The sequence below is a fragment of the Myotis davidii genome, unplaced genomic scaffold (assembly GCF_000327345.1).
Source record: "Myotis davidii unplaced genomic scaffold, ASM32734v1 scaffold149, whole genome shotgun sequence".
Classification (NCBI taxonomy): Eukaryota; Metazoa; Chordata; class Mammalia; order Chiroptera; family Vespertilionidae; genus Myotis; species Myotis davidii.
Window position 1 is genome coordinate 4,515,655 of NW_006352194.1, and position 15,749 is coordinate 4,531,403.

Sequence of the window (15,749 nt, forward strand, 5' to 3'; positions counted from 1 at the left end):
CCTCCCTCCCATGTCCAGTGCAATTATCCTGGAGTGGGTCTGCTGCAAAGTGTCAGATAGAGACCCAGCCACAGCCAACCAGGAAAGTCCCTGCAGGGATGCACCCCCCTCTCCCTGTCCCTCCAGCCCGCAGGCCTCCTCTTTCCCCTCTGCTCACCCCTGCGCCTCCTGTGTCCCCCACCTGCCTCATATCTGGGCATCTTGTCTCCTGGGAGGCCTGGGAGGCCCCTGAAGGCAGAGACCGCACATAGTAGCTGCTCAGTAAATACTGTACTTTGACATGAAAAGGTAAGAAGCGACTCCAGAGGTAAGTTGGAGGGTGTGGTACATAGGTGACCCCACAGTCTGGGACTCACAGCCCAGCCCCTCTCTTGCTGGCTGGGTCTCATGGCTGCAGCTTCCCCATCCAGACAGCAGCTAAGCTAGTGAGCTAGTGGGCACCCCTGCCAGGAAGACTGAGGATCAGATGAGACCATTGCAGTGATGCACACGCAGAGCCAGGAATACGAACACCTCTTAAAGTGGAAGAAATTGCCAAGGCAACAGTGTGGGTGGGGCAGACAGAGGGAGATCAGAACTCCTAGGTGGGAGGGAAGTGGGCGGGGCGCCAGAGAAGGCTTTCGGAAAAGAGGGGGTTGTGGAGAAGAGGTGAGGACAGGATGGGGAGCAAGTGGTCTCTGAGGATAAACCTTGACCATTTGCTCAGGGCTGTTGAGCTGTGGGGTTCACTCTATGGTGCCCCTAGGGTTTCCTGAATGCCTTCCACAGGCCCGGCACTGGGCTAGGACCTGGGGAGACTGCAGGGACCCAGACAGCCTTCAAGGCGCTCACGGTCCCGGAAGGGAGACAGTGAATAAGAATATAAGTCAGTGCATGATGACAGGTTGGTGAAGTGCCGTGTGAGACAGGAAGAGGGAGCTGTGATGGAAAGGACCTCCCACAGGGGTCAGGAGGGACCTGGCCATGTCAGCTGGGCTGGCCAGGGTAGGCCTCCCTGGGGTGGGGATGCCAGTCGAGCTGAGGACTGAAGGAACCAGCCATGGGGACCTCACAGGGCGGAGCGAGTCACTGTGATGGAGAAGCAAGGCCAAGGCCCAGCGGGGGAAGGGCTTGATGTGTTCCAGGATGGGAACCGAGGCCAGTGCGGCTCAAAGGGAAGAGCCAGGCAAGAGTGCATGGGTCAGGCTGGAGAAGCAGGCAGGGGCCGCTCATGCTAATAACATTATATAAATTTAGGCAACCAACGCAATGGGAGAAGATATTTGCAAACGATACTTCCGATAAGGGGGCTGATAGCCAAAGTATATAAAGAACTCATACAACCCAACAACAGAAAAAGAGTCTGAATAAAAAATGGGCAAAGGCCCTGCATAGACAGTTCTCCAAGGGAGACATAAGGTAGATGGCCAACGGACCTATGAAAAGATGCTCCACATCATTATTAGGAGGGAAATGTAAATCAAAACCACAGTGAGATACTACTCCCAGCTGTTAGAATGGCTGTTATCAATTAGACAAGAGATAGCAAGTGTTGAAGAGGATGTGGAGAAATCTTACCTTTTTAAAGCTCATTCAGGATGTGGTGTGAGAACCAAGGTGGGAGGGGGCTCCTGTGGTTGTCCAGGCAACACGTGATGGGCACATGGGAGGTGTTATGGATGTTAACTGTGTGTCCCCACTCCCCCCAATGAATATATTGAAGCCCAAACCCCTAATGTGATCATTGGAGCTGGACCTTCAGGAGGTAGTTAGGTTAAGATAAGTTCATGGGGGAGGAAGAGGCTCATATTGGAATTGGTGCCTTTCTAAGAAAAGACACCGGAGAGTTCACTTGGGAGTGAGACAGCTGTGAGTTCGATTCCTGGCTCTGCCACTTCCTATGGGGTGATGCTGGGTGGCTCTCTGCCCCTCTGTTTCCTGCGCTGGGACTTGGTGGGAGAGGCGTCTGCTGGGCCGGTGTGGTGTGGGGAGGAGAGGATGAGGCGCGGTGGGGGTCCAGGCCACGTGTGCGGTGGCTGCTGACAGGGGAGCTGGCTGCCACTGTGGGCTTAGGTCAGGCTGTCACTTGATGGGCAGGACCCACCAGAATTTGGAAAGAAAGAGGTTCCAGTAGCTAAATTCAGTGCAACCACCGGCTAGAAACAGAGATAAATGGCTGGCTGTTGTCCAGACCAGGAGACCAAGTCCATGGGCCGGATGCTGGGCCAAGCATTTCCCTTCCTTCATTTAAGCTTCCTAACAGTGCCTCGGGCAGGTACTATGCATGCCAGTGCACCGGGGAGCAAGCAGAGGCAGAGAGGGAAAGTTCTGGAACCCAGGCCCATGATGGCCGTGAGCACCTGCCTCTGTGCTTTCTGGATCATAGGATGCGTCCTACTGTCCCAAAGGAGCCCGGAGCTCCAGGTCCTGGTGAGCAGGCCAGGCACAGAGAGGCAGGCACCAGCCCAAGGCCACGCCAGCGCTCAGGGGCCTGGGAGGGCAGGGCCGGGGAGCTGGGCACGGAGCGGCTCCGCCTACCTGCCTGGTTCGTGGTGATGTTGACGACGGCGGCCTGGCGGGGCTCAGGGCTCAGGTCCGACACGCCGTTGACGGCCTCGATCCAGAAGGAGTAGTTCATGTGGGCCAGCAGGTTGGCCACCAGCAGGCTGGCCTGCACCAGGCTCGTCTGCTGGGGCACGAAGCGGGTGCCGCTCCCGCACTTCTCGCAGTGGCCCAGCGCCCAGGGGCAGCGGCGGCACACGGCGTTGTAGGTGATGTCGCTGCGGCCGCCCGGGTCCAACGGAGGGGCCCACTCCAGGGTCACAGAGGTCCCATTCACACTGGAGATGAGGTTCACTGGTGCTGAGGGCGGCCCTGGGCGCAGAGAATAACAGGGGGAGCGGGATGAAGGGTATTATTTGGGGTGGTCCAGTTCACCCCACAGACCAGGGAAGGTCTTGGGATCCCCCATGATATTTGGGGTTCCCTAAGGATAAGGACACACCTGCCCTATGCTCTAGAACAGTGGTTTTCAACCTTCCTAATGCCCCGTCCCTTTCATACAGTTCCTCATGTTGTGCTGACCCCCAACCATAGAATTATTTTCGTTGCTACTTCATAACTATGATTTTGCTACTGTTATGAATCGTCATGTAAATATCTGTTATGCAGGATGTATTTTCGTTGTTACAAATTGAACATAATTAAAGCATAGTGATTCATCACAAAAACAATATGTAATTATATATGTGTTTTCCGATGGTCTTAGGTGACCCCTGTGAAAGGGTCGTTCGACCCCAAAGGGGTTGCGATCCACAGGTTGAGAACCACTGATCTAGAAGCATAGGGTGGAGGCAGTGTCTGCCACTGGACTTGGGCCACAGGGTCACAGTCTGTCCCAGAAATCTAAGGCCCCCCTTCCTCCGCTGGACAACAGGGCGCCTGGGGCTTGTGCTTCCCAGCGGTTTCATAAGAGCCGGAAAGAGACCGCATGGCCCAGGCGTGCCCACAGCAGCCTCTCTGGGGGTGAAACGTCCCAGTCATTGGTGCCCACACTCCACTCCTTAGCCCCCTGTGCTGAACGTCATGTAAATGCCACTGAGCACTTGGCTAGAGCAGAGTGAGGCCCCAGGAAGCCCAGTGGGTGTCCCCAAGCCCTCCCTCCCCCAAGATGAGAGCCCCCATCTGGGCAGCACGGAACCTTGGAGAGAGCGGTGGGGCCGGGGTGAGCCCCTGAGGATGGGGACTGGAGCCTTGGAGCCAGGAGAGCCCTGGTTGGGGGCGGGACTGTGGAGACCCCTGGGCCTCAGAATTCCAACGCCCAGAATCCTAGGAAGGCGATCTTAGATCTTAAGAGAATGGTGGAATCTCGGAATCAGGGAGAATCTTCGATCTGAAGGGTCTGGAATACTAAAAGCCCAGCCTTAAGATGTCTAGAGCCCAGACAGTGAATTTGGAGAAAAACCCGAGTCTAGGGCAACTGTCAGTGACCTAGACAGGCTGGGCTCTCCTGGGCCGGGAGCCCAGAGATGCCACATGTCACTCAGCCATCCATTCTGTCCCGGCAGGTCCCACAGGCACAGGCCTGCACAGGAATGCACAGGGCTGGGCAGAACGGTGGAGGGAGTGTGTGTGTGCGTGTGCGTGTGTGCGTGTGCGTGTGCGCGCGCGCGTGTGTGTGTGTGTGTGTGTGGTATGAATACACTTGGGCCCTCACTTGCCTTGTGCACGGAGCCTGGGGCTGGGTGGTGATGGAGATGGGGGCAGGGAAAGATGGGGATCAGGTTGGAGTAAATTCTGGGGTAAAATCGGTCAGAACCGTGTGAAGTCCACCTCGTCCCACCACAAGAGCCCAGGGCTGGCAAGTGGGGTGGCTGTGCTGGCTGCAGCCCCACCCCAGCTGGGATGGGAGGCGAGAGGCCCCTTCAGGTTGGGGGACAAGAGGCAATGGAGGAGCCGAGTCAGCAGAAAGTCCAGACAAGTAGGCGTGACGCCAGACTCCTTCAGAGTCACCTCAGGTACCCCGGACACGCACGCACACGACCACACCTGCCCCAGCACACGCTTCCCCTGCAGGGCCAGGAGCGCACACGTGGCGCTCACAGGGCTCTACTGGGGCTCAGGAGTCCCCTACAGGTTCCCAGACACGTGCACAGGCCCCCAAAGAACCCCTCACGCACATGGTGCTGGGTCTAGGGATGGTACTCACGGGTGCAGGCTGCAGACGGTGGGTCTAGCGCTGCGCGATAGTAGCTGAGGTCACAGCGGCAGGCCTGGGTGGCCGGGGCCGCGGAGTGGCTGTGGGGAGGGCAGCGGGCACACAGCTGGTCCCCGGGGGCCGACTTGTAGAAGCCCAGCTCACAGGCTGTGGAGGAGAAGGTGGCTGGAGGTAAGCCAGCTGGTCTCGGGGACAACTCTCACTCTGACCCAGGGCTTCCTGGCGGGGCGGGGGGTGGGGGGGTCCCCTGAGGGACAGAGGTGCAGACCTTCAGCATCCCCCGTCCTACCTTCATTTGTGAGGGAGGGACCGGAGCACAGAGAGGACCAGTGACTTATACAGGGCTGCACAGCAAGTCGAAGGCCGAGCTGAGGCCGGGACCCTGACACCGGAGTCCCAGCCCCAAAGGCGGCACAGGGAAGGGCCTCTCCTCCCACAGCCCCTCCCCCCAGGACCTGTCCATCACAGGACACGGGTCTTGAGTGAGACACAGCCTCAGGGCAGGGCCAAGAGGCTAAGACTCAAAGGGGAGCCAAACCCAGGATGTCACTTAGGCCGGACATGACACGGGACAGGGAGTGAGAGTGGGCAGACACTCACTGGGAAAGACCCGTGTGCTAGGAGTTAGAAGAGCAGGGGTGCGGGAGAGGGGGTGGAAGTCAGTGTTTGACAAGCTCTCCATGCAATGCTGCCCATTCAGGAATTGCGGGCCCCCAGCCCCTCTCAGATCGCGTCACTGTCACCGTGGCTGCCACGGACTTGTCTCCTACGTGGCCCTCTCTCCAGCCTCTGCCTCATCTCTCACCTGGATGGCTCAGCAGCCTCCACACCCGGCCTCCAGCCCTGCTTCCCCAACCCAGTGGCTGCGTGGGCACCTGCTCGGTGCCAGGCACTGACTGGGCGCTGGAGAGACGGCCATGAACAGATCCACATGGTCTCTGCCTTCAGGGGGTGGCATTTGGGGGCACACAAGAAACAGGGTGTGGTATTCCCAGAAAGGAAAGAAAGGAGCAGCCAGCTCCCCCCAGAGGGAGACAGGAGGTCACATGTGAGCTGTGGCCTGAAGGACAAGAATGAGTCAGCCGTGCTGGGGCCGGGCGGCCGCTGGGTTGAGGGACCCACTGTAAGGACACCTGACTCTGTCGCTGCCAGTTCCAATCCTCACGGGCCCCCATAAGCCTGGCACCCCACGCCCTCCCTGCAGCCCCCTCACCCAGATCCTCAGGCAGAACTAAAGGACTGGCCATTCCTCACACCCGCAGGTTCTTTCCCTCTCAGAGCCTTTGCGCGTGCCACACCTTCCTCCTGGGATGCCTTTTCTCCTGTGTCCCCCTGTCAAACTCTTTCCAGATTCCTTTTAACCATTTCTTCACTGAAGCCTTTTTGGACGCCCACCCCCCCGCCATCACACACACACACGGCCACACGCACACAGAAGTGACCACTGCCCTCCCTATTCCGCAGCCCCCGCTCAGCCTCACCACCTGTAACACTTTGCTGTACTTGTTTATCTGTGTCTCACTCTCCTCCTAGACCAGAATGTCCCTGTGGGCAGACCCTTGTGAATAAGGCCCAGGACGGCCGTATTCATCCCACGGTTCCTAGCACCAGGCCAAGAGGTTGCCAACGCCGCTGTGAGTTTTCCAAGGGAGCTCCTCCCACCATTATCTGCTCTGGGCAGAGCCCCAGGCCTTCAGGAGGCCCAGATGCCACCCAGCCAGGAGCCCCCAGCTCCGCCCCTGGAACCGAGCCCTCTGCACCAGGGACCCCCAGGGAGCTCACGGGCTCTCTTCCCACTATGTCCGGTTCTAGAAAACTCTGGGCTTGCGAGGAGCTCTATTTGACAAGACATTACATCATTTTAAAAATCATCTCTCTTTATTATAATAGCTAAAATCAGGTTAATTTGTAAAATTCTACTAACTTGAGAGGAAACCTGAAATCCAGAGACACGATGATGTCCTTAAATTGCTGCAGAGACTCAGAAGCCGTGGAGCCAGGGGGGCCTCCAGGGTGGGGAAAACGTGCCCCGGTTTTGAGACCCATCTGGGGAGGATCTGAGGGGCCTCGGGCCTGACTGGGGGCTGGGAGCTTGGAATGGGGGGGGGCTCCTAATTGGCACACTGTGGTCTCACCTCCTCTTCCCAGGAGCCCCCCAGGAGGCCCAGTCCTGGGCCCAGCCCAAGAGCTCCCTTCTGAGCCCGGGACGCGGGCTCTGCGCTTGGTCAGCAAATATTTGTTGAATGTACTGTTGAACTGACGGACAGGGATCCCCACTGTAATTATCGGATCCACGTCGATCAGCACCTCAGGGACTGTTTGCTTATTCTGTCCCTCAGTTACTCCTTCACCCACATTCACTGAGCACCTATGGGCCCGAGCATCTATGGACCCAGCTCAGGAAGAGCTGGTCCTGCTCTCAGGGAGCTTTCAGAGCCGCAAGGGGCAGACAAGGACACATGCCGTGACATCCTGGCGTGATGCCTGGCACCAAGGAAGCACGCAACAGTCTTCATTCAGAGACCCTGACCGTTCGGAGTTCATCTAAGACCTTGCCAGTTAAGACCAGCCCTGGGGTGCAGGCTGCCCGGGTTCCTTTTCTTGTCTAACCTCTTCACCTAAACTAAGTACCATGGGGCATGTTGCTGGGCCTCAGTTTCCTCATCTGTACAATGGGGGCTCCGAGGGCTGATGTGAAGATAACATGAATGCATACACGTGCATTCACGCCAGGATGCTGCCGGGCACTTATTATTACAATTCTATGTTGTCGGCATTAATACATCTGTTTGACAGTGAGGAAACAGGTTCGGGGAGCTTGAGTGCCTCGCCCTCATCACCCCCACCCTCGCCACACCCCCGGCCAGAATGCAAACTTGGGAGGCGTCCCTGGCCTGGGAGATGGCCCCGCCACTCTGCCGCTCGCCAATGGGCAGTTCTCACACGCTCCACTAATCCCCATATGGCTCGAACGTGTCAAGGCCAGATTAATCCGCGCAATGAAATAAAATAATCTTTAATAAGAATACTAATCACCAGGCCTCGGGGAGCCCAGAGACCTGGAGGCAGAGCCGGGAATTAATGGCCCAGACAGATGGAGCAGCTCTGGGCTGGGGCCCGGCCCTGCCCGTCGACCCAGGGCGCTTCCGGAGTCTGCGTGTGCCTGGCCCGTGCGGCCGTGGGCCAGGAGGGGCCCCTGCCCCTGCCGAGGGCACCTTGCCCAGGCCGCCTGGCAGGCCAGCAGCTGCCCGAGGCCCCGGCCACCTCTCTCTTCTCCCCCGCTAAGAGCTTGAGATTTGACAAATAAGGTGTCTGCCGGTGGACGACCAGAGGAAATTAATTCTAAATCAGATTTTAAACACAGTCAGGAGGCAAGAGAGCTCGGCGTTCATGCTCCCCCTCTGAAATGAGACTCCGATATTTATAGAAAGATGATTAGGGCGGTGGAGGGTGATTTATAGTCGGTGTCCAGGTGACAGGAAGGACGGAACTGGGACTTCAGGCTGGGCTGCTGCTCCCCGGGTGATACTCTCGGAGATCCTCCCCTGTCTGGGGCAGGGGTGGGAAGGGAGAGTGCCAGGTGTGGGGGAGTTCACTGGGTCAGGAACTGTGAGGCCTGGGGAGCTTCCTGGTCAGGGAGCTGATTCAGTCCACCACCCCTGGCTGTGTGCCCTGGGGCCAGTCACTTCACCTCTCTGGGCCTCCATTTCCTCCCTGGGAAGCTGCATTCCCTCCTTACGGCTCTGATATTCTTCTGTGGGTCTCAGTCAGGCCTCCAAACAGTGCTGTGACCAGCTAGGTGCCTTCTCCTGGGTGAAGGCAAGCACAGCCCACTGCTGATGGGCGCTGTGAGGGCGAAACTCGAGAAACAGGATCCCGGTGGCTCTCATGTGGCCTGGGCCCTGCTGCAGGCCTCAGGGGTGCGGGGGGTGGGGAGGGCACTCAGGGCTGAGCAACTCAGGACCCCCCTCTTAGCAAGTCCCAGCCCTTCCTCTCCTCACTGTTTGCTCAGAGAGACCCATCCACCGGAGAAGGAGCCCCATAAACTGAGGAGGTCCCACAGCTCTGAGAGGACCCCCCTCAAGTAGCCACAGCCCAGGAAATGCACCCCCATCTGTTCCCAGCTTCTTATTGGTCCCCATCTCCGCACAGTCAGGCTACCCACCAAGGAGGGGGTGGGGATGGGGGACACAGCCGCCTCCCTTCCGTGGGCCTCAGCGCTGGGCCTGTGCTGCTTCCTTAAGGAGGTGCAGCGGACAATCCCAGAAGCCCACCCACAGGACGATCAGAAACCCTCTCTCCTCGTGTGACTTAAAACCGGCATTCTGTCCTGAAACCTCGCTGCCTGCAGCTGGGTACGTGAATTAATATTTTCTATAAAACCTATAATTACCTTGCAACTGGCATCATCGTGTGTATTGTGATTTAAATGTAAAATTCAAAATCTGCTGCAATTCCCTGGCCCTGCTTTGCCTTCTCTTTATTTTTTATCGCCGCCCAGCAGCTCCAGGAAATGGGGGTGGCCTTGGCCTCCCCGGCCCTGGAGGGTTCGCTGCTCAGCTTTTGGGGTTTCCACCAAGAAGCCCTGCCCCTGACATGCTGTGGGACCTTGGGCAAGACACAGTCCCTCTCTGAGCTCCTCTTCCCGCCTCTGTCTAAGGAGGCCGGAGCAGTAGCTCTGAGCAAGGCCCCAACCCTGACGTCAGGAGGACCGGTCTCCCTCCTGCGGGCGAGCGCATCTCAGCGCACACAGGACAAGCAAGGGGCTTGTGTGTGCTTGGGGGCTGGACAGACCCAGAGCTGGGGGCAGCGGCGGACAGATGTCCACCTGCCGGTGAGCCAGTTACTGTCTGAGTGTTACCCGGGGAGGAGGGAGGCGGGGCTTCAAGGACACAGGAAACAGTTCAGGGCTCGGGAGTGAGACACCTGGCATCCGATCTCTCCCGTGTGACTGAAGTTGAGGGGCTCAATGTCTCGCATCTGTAAGGTGGGGACATAATACTTAGCTTCGGGAACTATTGTAAGGATGAGAAACTGCGTGAACTCTCTGAAGGCGGGGACTCCCTGTGTCTATATCCCCGGGGCCTGGGACACAGTTAGATGCTCCATAAAATGAGTAGCTAACATGATGTGTAAGAATCACTAAGTGCCTGGCACATGGCAAATGCTAAAAAAATCGTCTCTAAAGGACTTTATTATCCCTACAGAAGGAGCGGGTGTTGGAAGCCAGCTCTGCTGAGAAAAGCAGTTGGGGTGGGCCAGCGATAGGTACACGCCTACCTCTGGCTCAGAGCAAGACAGACTAGGTCCCAGCTTCACCTCTCACCAGCTGTGAGACCTCAGTAGGTGACCCAACCGTCTGGGCCTCAGTTTTCCCATCTATAAAATGGAATTATAATACCTGCCTTGCTACAATGAGCAAATGAACTGATGGCTGAGGAATCCCCTTGCAAGCTGTCAGGGCAACAGGGATGTCTGTTATTATTATTATTACCCAGCCGGGAGCTGAGAAATACAGGGATGTCTGTAACAGGGACCAGGGGAGGCTAGGGACCTGGGGAGCCCAGTGCACTAGGCCACAGAGGGTAGAACAAACCCCGAAACAGGCGAATGTCACAGAAGGTGCTTTGAGTCTAGGGTCCAGGAGCAGTGAAGACTCGTAGCAGTTGGGAGTGTGAAGAAAGATTTTTAAGGAAACCAGAGAGCCCCAGAGAGGGGCTGGAAAGGGACTGGTAGCTGGATGGACGATCCTGGTCCCAGAGAATGACCTTGGTCCCCACAGCAGGCTTCACTGTGCTGAGTGGCTGAGCTGCCATGTGTCCAGCCCCCGGGGAGGCCAAGGAAGGGCAGAGGGCAACCAGGCTGGGACCAGTACCAGCTGGGGTGCCAGCTGTCTGTCCACACCTGCTCTCCCAGTGCTCCTGGGCTCGGGGGATGCTCGGCTGCACTGTGCCACGTGGGGGTCTGCTGACCACACACACGTGCACGTGCACGCACACACACACACACACACAAACACACACACACACACATACACACACACACACACAGCTTGAGGTCGGCCTGGCTCCTGGTCCCTGACATGGGAACCCCAGCAGTACACCTGTGGGGGCAGGTGTCCTGCTAGTCATGACCCAGGTGCCCTCAGCTGTCCTCCTTCACAAGCACCTGGGCTGTCCTCTCCCAAGGCCCTTAGTAAGATGCCCCTGTGACATGCCCCACCTGGACAGCTCTCCCTGGTGTCCCTGCCCACAGACCTTCACAATGGCCCCACACGGCACCCACTCATGGGGCCTGGCGCCACCTCCCTCCACCCCACAGGCCAGCAGCTTAGCGGTTTTGAGCACGGACTTTAGAGCCAGACTTCTGGGTTCACATCACAGCCCTGTCCCTCCCCAGCTGTGTGACCTTGGGTCAAGTCACTTTGCCTCTCTGTGCATCTCCTCGTCTACAAAACCAGGACAATTGTCGTTTCTGTTTCATAGGTGGTGGTGGGATGGGATGAGTTAGTACGTGAAAGGTGCTTAGAACAACACTGCCCTGTCAGCTCACCGCACTGTTCCCTAGCACAGGTGTGCACCCAGGAACCCTGATTACACAGGGTCCTGTAGGGTTACCTCTCCACATGCCGCAGAGGGTACCGCCTGGCTGGAGTGTGTTTCCCTCCTTGCCCCCCACCACACACAGATGGCCGGCGCATTTGCTGACCCAGAAACACGGGAGGTTCACCACTATCCCAGGTGCTGTGTGCACCACCCAGACGCCTACAGATTGTGGAGTGCTCCCCCCTGCAGCCACGGTTGAGAACCACTGCTCTAGGAGCTGATGATATTTTTGTCCTCCGAGTGCCGCACGCACTGGCCCCGCACCTCCACCAGCGAGGAAGAGTCCGCCCCGGTCACCGCCTCCGAGAAGGCGGCCAGGTTGCGCACCATGGTGGGGCACTTCTTGTAGTAGATGCGGAGGGACAGGATGGCGAGGCAGGCCCCGATGTCCTGGAAGGCCAGGTAGAAGCCGCGCTTGCTGAGCGGGCCCACGCCGCGCACCTCCGTGTTGAGCTTGAGGCGCCGCACGCCCAGGTCAGCGCCCGTGAAGCTCTCGTCCGCCGCGATGGTGTCGATCTTGAGGAACTGGCTCTCCTGCGTGCTGGCGCCCAGGTCGCGGTCCGACTCCAGGTAGTAGAGGTTGAAGGTCTCCTTGCAGGTGCCCAGCACGCCGGGCATGCTGTTGCAGTCGCGCAGGGTGAACTTGATCTCGGCGTAGACGCGGCGGGCGCCGTCGCGGGGCACCCAGCTGGTGCGCAGCCAGTTGTTCTGGTTGGGGCTCATGACGTTGCACACCTGGTACGTGTGGATGGGCCGGAAGGACTCGTCCACCTCGTTGATGGAGTCCCACTGCGGCAGAAAGAGCACAGCCTGCTGAAATGGGAGTCTGACAGTGCCCCTGCCCCCTGCATCGTGCTGGGGGGTCCTGGGGAAGAAAGAGGGGGGGCATTCTCCAGCCTGGAGGAGCTGACCTTGTCTGGCGGCTGTCACAGCTGCTAGACACCAGGCACCTACAGATGTGGGGGCAGAGTGCCACTCCTTCTGGGGAGGGGTTACGTAGGGCCTGTTTACAGATGGGCAAACAGAGGCTCAGACATTTGAGCCCCGTGCCTGAGGTCGCATAACTAACAAATGATGGAGCCAGGACTGGGTCCGAGACCAAGGCTGCACCGCTCCGGCCTCGTCTCTCTGTGGCCACTCCTATCCCTCCCAGAGTGCGGGGACCCGCCGGGGGGAAGTCAGCGAGCCCACAGGCCAGTTTCCACATCAGCTCTCAGAGGAATCTCTCTAATGCACAGACCCCACCTCAAATCCTGCAGCAGCGCCCTCTGGTCTGGCGCTAGTTCAGTGACTGATGGATGGACTTGTCCCTGCTGCTCGTGATGGTCCCTCAGCCCCCCACACACAGGGCTGGGGGCTCCCGGGCCGGCCTGGGTCCACTCACAGGTGCCAGGATGCGGGAAAGTGGAGTGTGACTGCTTCTGTGCCAGGTGCTGGCCAGGCATCGCTGACCTCACCAGACACTACCAATGGAGTGAAACGGCACAGCGGATGGGAGAAAACATCTGCAAATCACGTCTCCGATAAGGAATTAATATCCACAATCTGTAAAGAACTCCTACAACTCAATAACAAAAACACAAGCAGCCCAATTTAATAAAGGGCAAAGGCCTGGAATGGACATTTCTCTGAAGAAGATAGACAGACGTGGAAAGACACGCAACATCACTAACCAGCCGGGAAGTGTGACTCAAAAGCACAGTGCGGTTCCACCTTACGCCCATGAGTTCTGATCAAAACAACAGCGAAAAACGAGTTTTGGTGAGGATGGGGAGAGACGGGAGCCCTGGAGAGTGGCTGGTGGGAATGTACAACGGTACAGGCGGGCACGCTGCGAAACAGTATGGTGGCTCCTCAGAAAACTAAACACAGAATCACCATACGGTCCAGCAATTCCACTTCTAATGAAATAAAGGCAGGGACTCAGACAGGTATCCGCACACCCGCATTCACAGCAGCCAGAAGGTGGGATCACGTGTCCATCGGTGGATGAATGGACACCCAGAATGTGGCCCAGCCACGCACGGGGTCAGTATTCAACCTGCAGACACAGGCTGCAACGTGGGGGACCCCCAGGACATCGCACAGAATGAGATAAACCCGACACAAAAGGACAACTGCGGCGTGACTCCACTTCCACGAGGCTCTCACACCAGTCAGATTCAGAGAGAGACGGGAAGCAGACGGGGGTGCCAGGGGCTGGGGAAGGCAGTGGGGGGTCATAGTTTAATGGGCACAGAAGTTTCGATTGGTAATCACGAAACAGTGCTGGACGCAGGGTACAGCATAGGGAACACAGTCAATACTGCTGCGATGACCGTGTATGGCGCCAGGTGGGTTCTGGACTTAGGGGGGTTACGATTGCGTAAATGTCTAACCACTGTGCGGTACACCTGAAACTAATATAAGACAATATTGAACGTCAACTATAACAGAAAAGAAAGAAATAGAGTCAAAAGAAAAGGGGGACAAAAGGTAAAAGCCGCCACCACCACTCCTAGCAGTGCCCTGAGAAGCCGTGGGGTTCTGAGCTGCCCACAAGAGGCAGAGCGAGGACCACGGGCACCTCACATCCTTCCTGACACAGCCCCTCTGTTCCACCGCATCTTGGCCAGCCGTGTGGTCTGGACCCGCAGCACCCACAGCTGTGAAACGGAGCTCAGACAGGCCCACCTCTCCAAGGCCTCTGAGGATGGAGAGCGAGCCTCACAGTGTGCCGCTCGGGCCTGGCAGAGAGAGGCACCAAGGAGTCGGGCCGCTACCACGCTGGGCACCTTCCCAGCCCGCCTGCGCCTGCCTCCGGGGACCACTGGGTGGAAGCCCAGCCTGTGCCAGCCTCACCTGAAAGAGATCATGCTTCCTGCACCCCCCACCCCAAGAGGACCCCTGCCCTGCACCCCACCCCACAGCTGGGGTCTCTAGGCAGTGCTGTGTCAGTCACATCTGGGGTTAAAGTCACTGTCACAATTAACAAAGCACCAAAGAGCCAACCAGCTGCTCCCTGTCTGTTTCCTGCCAGGACCCGGGATAAATTAATCAGCTCTATTCAAGTCCGTTCCAGCTGCCCCACCGATGCCAACGGCCTGACCTGGCCCTGCCAGCCCCAGGGCTGCTGCTGGTGCCCAGAGTGGCAGGAATTCCTGGAGGCTGGCAAAAAGGTGGACTCCGTTCTGCTCTCCACCTGGGGCACCCCATCCCGGGCTGGGCGCCACTCCCACCCCAGCTGCCTCTCTAGCCCTGGCACCCTCCTGCCTCAACCCCCACCACTGCTCTGGAACTCAGTCTCACTCCCTGAACGGAACGGAACGCAGTGAACCAGCTGGCAGCCCTGGGTATAACACATCCCTCTCTGAGCCTCGGGCTCTCCTCTCCTATGTAGAATGGGGTGGCTGCAGCCTGCCCATTCCATCCCCTCTGGGGGATGGGGAGGATCCAGTGAGACAATGGAAAGGAATGTGTGCCCTCCTCTGAGGCAGCTGTTATTTACCAGAGGTGAAGCCAGCCCAGTGTGTGGAGGGCGGGGTGCAAAGGGAAGGGCGCAGCCTGGTGAAAAGCATGGGTTCTGGGGCCAGACTCCCCCCCACCGTCCCCCGCGCCCCAGCTTAGCGGAGATGCTTCACCTCTCAGATCTTCTGGTTTGTTACCAGTAGACTGTCCTTTTCATGCATCATCTCATAGACGACAACTCCACGGAGCCGGTGTTACCGTCCCCACGTTATAAACATGGGGGTTGGGGGGAGGTAAAGGATTTGCCGGAGTCACACTGACTGGAGGCGGCAGAGCACCGGCTCATGGGGACCCAGCGCCTTGGCCTTCAGGCTGAGCCGTCTGCCTGATAATCTGATAACTCTGCTGATACTGCAGGCGGTCCTGGGTGAGCCTGTACCAGGGTGTTTAACGGGCTACAGGACCAGAGGGGCGGAAGGAACCTCAAGGACCATCTCTAAAGGCTCCCCACCCAGCTGGCAGGACACTCACCTGGAAGGCATATTAAACCAAAGATCCCAGCTCCTCCCTAGACCCCCTGGATGTCAGCATCGGCAAGCACCTGGTAGCCCAGTTCGGGTTCAAGGCCTCGAGTCTGGGAGCCAGGGGTCTCCCCTGGCCTTGTATTCTCCCTGGGCAAGCCCCACAGAGACAGGAGGTGGTCCATAACTCAGGCTACAATGCAGGGCTGCCTTCCAACCTCACAATGAGGGCAGAGACCAAAGAGGGCAGAAGGGACTCAACTCGGGCTCCAGGCTCAGAGATGAGTTCCAGTCTCTCACTTAGTGTGGTGAGCCAGCACAGCCATGGCACACTCAGCCCCACGTTGGGCACCATATGAGCCGCGCCAGCTCAGCCAGGTTCGGTGAGCCTGAGATGGGGCGGTGAAGGACTGAGAAAAGACAGACAAGAGAATGAAAGCTGGGTCTGGGTGGGATGCTGTCCTCTCTGATGGAGAGCTG

General features: G+C 58.1%; 1 protein-coding gene across 1 annotated transcript in view; it reads right to left on the minus strand.

The window, feature by feature from the left end:
* The window catches only part of EPHA8 (EPH receptor A8), a 37,273-nt gene that overhangs the window by 11,293 nt on the left and 10,231 nt on the right, over nucleotides 1-15,749 (minus strand). Inside the window, exons 4-6 of the mRNA XM_006777659.2 lie at nucleotides 11,520-12,090; nucleotides 4,688-4,843; nucleotides 2,518-2,853 (exon numbers count right to left, since the gene is read on the minus strand). Of these exons, the coding sequence (XP_006777722.1) occupies nucleotides 2,518-2,853; nucleotides 4,688-4,843; nucleotides 11,520-12,090 (1,063 nt within the window). The remainder of the gene's footprint in view (nucleotides 1-2,517; nucleotides 2,854-4,687; nucleotides 4,844-11,519; nucleotides 12,091-15,749) is intronic.